Source organism: Notolepis coatsorum, assembly GCF_963971535.1.
Source record: "Notolepis coatsorum genome assembly, chromosome: 17".
Lineage (NCBI taxonomy): Eukaryota > Metazoa > Chordata > Actinopteri > Aulopiformes > Paralepididae > Notolepis > Notolepis coatsorum.
Window position 1 is genome coordinate 19721548 of NC_140181.1, and position 4238 is coordinate 19725785.

The 4238-nt window shown below is 45.5% G+C and overlaps 1 protein-coding gene across 1 annotated transcript in view; it reads left to right on the forward strand.

The window, feature by feature from the left end:
• LOC311243961 (inactive dipeptidyl peptidase 10-like) overlaps positions 1-4238 on the forward strand; it is a gene marked incomplete at both ends in the record, with an annotated part of 64783 nt that continues 60545 nt past the window's right edge. The window contains 2 exons of the mRNA XM_084333368.1: positions 1-77; positions 697-778. Coding sequence (XP_084189494.1) covers positions 1-77; positions 697-778 — 159 coding nt within the window. The remainder of the gene's footprint in view (positions 78-696; positions 779-4238) is intronic.

Here is a 4238-nt window from a genome sequence, read left to right on the forward strand (position 1 = left end):
ATGTCCTCTATATACCTCTTGCAGGTGTTCGCTCAGTCCTTCACAGCCTCCTATGCTCTCTACGGTGTGACTGATGGGTAGGTGGAATCATCGATGCTAATGCATGGGGCTCTGCACGCGAACACACAGGCCCTCCAGAACTGACCGGGTCCCCCCCCCTCCCGGAGTGTGTCCCTTCCATCTCTATCAGAACGCCACCCCTCTCCTCAGACATGCATCCACCCCCCCCCCCCCCCTCGATACCGTGTTTGTTATCTATCTTTTTTAACTCCCCCCTGCCTGAGATTCATATCCTACATCACACACACACACACGCCAGTGAGAAACCCTGTGGTGAATGTGGGGAGAGAAACCTTCGAGGAACGCCTCCGAAACGGAGATCAGGACAACAACAACCTCCTGCACTGTTGAACAAAGTGAATTGCCTGAGAATGCCTCCTGTAGGAAACATGTTTGCCTGTCGTAGAGTGAAGATGAAAAGATAAATAATAGAGAGAGAAATGTTGCACCATTGCATGAACCGACCATTGCATCTTGCTCCCATTTCTCTCTCACGAAAAAAAAAAAAAAAAAAACCAAAGGCCGGGGCCATGGACGGGTCTCGGAGGCCTCCTTCTTCATCCGCCGGTGTTTCTCTCTTTAAACAGGCCAGTCGTCTCCCTAATGGCGTGTTGCATCTCTCTGTGTGTGTTCCAGGAGTCTGCTGGAGCTCAAGCCCCCGGAGAGGGAGAAGGCGGAGCTACAGTATGCCGCCTGGGGGCCTCAAGGCAACCAGCTGGTAAGACTCCAGGCACCCGCTTAGTCAACCAACTCTCTCAGGTGAGAGGCGGCTACGTCGTCACCTGTCTCTGGTAATAGGAAAATGGGACCATTCGAATTGTGCTGTCGGATGTCGGAGGGATTCAGGCAGGTTTCTCTGCCCTTGGCCTTAAAGGTGCTGTAAGTGGTGTTTATTTTGTCAAAATAATGACAAATGCATTTTCTGTTTACTGCAGAGCAGGAGGGATTGGGAGACCAATGTTACTGACCAGACACTTTATATCATTGATGACTGTCAGAGTGTAGAGCTAATATTTTAACACGTAGACCACTTATTTTAACACGTAGACCACTTATTTTAACATGCAGACCACTTATTTTAACATGTAGACACTTATTTTAACATGTAGACCACTTATTTTAACATGTAGACCACTTATTTGAACATGTAGACCACTTATTTGAACATGTAGAGCACTTATTCTAACATGTAGACCACTTATTTTAACATGTAGAGCACTTATTCTAACATGTAGACCACTTATTTTAACATGTAGATCACTTATTTTAACATGTAGATCACTTATTCTAACATGTAGACCAATTATTTTAACATGTAGACCACTTATTTTAACATGTAGACCACTTATTATAACATGTAGACCACTTATTTGAACATGTAGACCACTTAATTGAACATGTAGACCACCTATTTGAACATGTAGACCAATTATTTTAACATGTAGACTACTTATCTTAACATGTAGATGACTTATTTTAACATGTAGACCACTTATTTTAACATGCAGGACTGAGGCCTATAGTCCACACCAACACAGTATTTCTGAAAACAGGGTTTTCCCTCCTTTGTTATAAAAAGAATCCCGTCCACAGCAACAGCGTTTTAGAAAACCTCCCAGTCCTCACAACAACACAAACACACTCACGTGAAAATGATGTGGAGGGAGGCTGCAGGGAGCTCTCCGTGGTGCTGATTGCAGAATACTAAGGGCAGAATTCACAAAGAATGGATAATTGGGAGTGTTTTTGGACAAGGCTCATTTGCATAGAAAGGGGAACATGTTCCGCCCATATCACCTCATTTAAATACACGCTAATAGCACCGGACGCAATGCTGATGGAACGCAGTTACCAACCTCATTTCACCCCGTTGCGCCTCCTCTGTGAATAGCAAACTGTGTTTCAGAGCTATTTGCGCCGGCTTAGCGTCAGAAAAAGCCGCGCACTCACATTCGCCCCAACGCTTTCTAACGCGTGTGGACACAGGACCATTAGTCACGATGTCAGCGCTTTGCGTAAGCTTTCGCACGTCCACATGAATACACTGTACTTCTTTTTCTTTAAAACACTTCTCCTGGAGTTTTAAAGGTCACAAGTTTCTGAAAATCTTCACTCTGACAGGAGCTTTTCCGAAGAGGTCAGTTTTCAGTGACCTGAAACGCAGTTTGCATTATGGACGGAAGGCCAAACCGCATAGAAAAAGCTACGGTTTCAAAAATACCTGTGTATGTGTGGACAAGGCGCAGGGTGTATGGTTTGGGAGAAACAATGTCTCCCCACTTGGTGCAATGATTCCCATCCTCTGATGGCCGACAGCTCAGTCAGGCAACACCTGTCCTGCAGAAGCTGACCACGGTCACTGCTCAAACGGTGAAACTGAGAAAAACTACTTTAAAGTCGGATCAAGTGATTTTGTAGTTAATGCCATTCTTTATACTCTCTGTCTCTAAAACAGAGCAAGATTGCACTCTTTGTCACAAGATAAAACAGATATTGAGAAGTTAAATTTAACTTTTTGAAAGATTTAGAGAAAAAATATTGTAGTTACTGCGGTTAGCTTCTGCAGGGCAGTATAGATGTCTGGGAGTTTGGTTTGACAGCACTCTGTCCATCACAGAGCATCTGACCAAGCTGCATTTCAAGATCAAGGCCAGGCTTGGCTTCCCATATAGCAATCTCTCTCTCTCTCTCTCTCTCTCTCTCCCACGACTGTCCTCCCTCTGTTGGACTACGGTGACGGTAATTTACAGATCGGCGAGCGAGGGAGGTCTCGGTCGATTAGACGTCCTTTATCATTCTGCCACCAGCGCCCCTTACAGCAGGACACATCCACTGCATCACTGCACATTGCACTCCTCTGCGAACTGGCCTTCCCTTGAAACTAGACCTAGAATCCACCGGCTGATGCTTGTCTACAAAACACTCCTAGGTCTCACGCCGGGACCCCACCAGGGTTTTGTGCAAGAACAGCGCGCGTGGCCGTCCACACCGAGTCCGACTTCAGAGCGGGCGAAAGGGCACGGAGGAAGGCAGACATTTACATTGGGACCGCTGTAAATGCCTAGTCTATATGCGAAGTCAGTCCCCGTTTGAAGATTTTTTTTTTTATAGATTTCCAGTTCCAGTGTTCTATTGTCAATTTTTTCATGTATAACCATTATTATCTAATTAATTAGAATGTTAGAATACATTTTAGAATGATGAAATCAGTGTGACTGTACTCCTGAGAAAGTATAGTATGGTTTATTTGTATTGGGAAAGATACAGACACATTAGCTGGTTGAACAACATCTATATGTGTGGTAATAATGCAGATATTGAGTGTATTTATGTGAAAATGTGCGAATCCAACCAAAGCGGAAAAAAATCGCGGCCGGTGTGAACAGCGACGCCCGTTAACATGGGAGCAAAAGTGAAGCGCCTCACGCCCGCCCGCCTCACGTTCGGTGGGTTTGGGCTGTCACTCCCCCACTACCTGACACACCGTCTGCAACGTTCAACCCCCACGTACAACACTCTACATTTTCCATTCAGTCATTCAGCTGAACGCAGCGATTTACATGTTCTGTACAACAAGTCAGCAGGAAGGGCACAACTCAGTGGCAGCTAAGAGTAAGTAGTGAGATTGTTCTTGACACAGTGTTGCACTTGAGTTTTGGGACACAGAGTAGTATAGACATATTGGGATAGTAGGTAGTAATATAGGCAATGTAGATTACTGCCACACACATTCTCTACATACAATACTCATTCTGCCTCATACATTCTGCTTAAACCCTCTGGGGTCTGGGCTATTTTTCGAATTCTGAGATTCAGGGCTTGAAAGAATCAAAAGACATTTCTCAGCCATTTGATGAAAGACTACATTCCCAGAAGGCAACACATTCACCTTTGTTAGTTAGTCCCTTTGTTTGTCAATTTCAAATCAAAGTCAAGTACCGGCTCTCACTTTCCCTCCCCCCTCTCTCTCTCTCTGACTGAAACAGCTATTATCGAGGACATGCTGGGCCGAGATGATTGTATCTGAGTGGCTGGCTGGCTGGCTGACTAACTGGCTGGCTGGCTGACTAACTGGCTGGCTGGCTGGCTGGCTGGCTGACTAACTGACTGGCTGGCTGGCTGACTAACTGGCTGGCTGGCTGACTAACTGACTGGCTGGCTGGCTGACTAACTGGCTG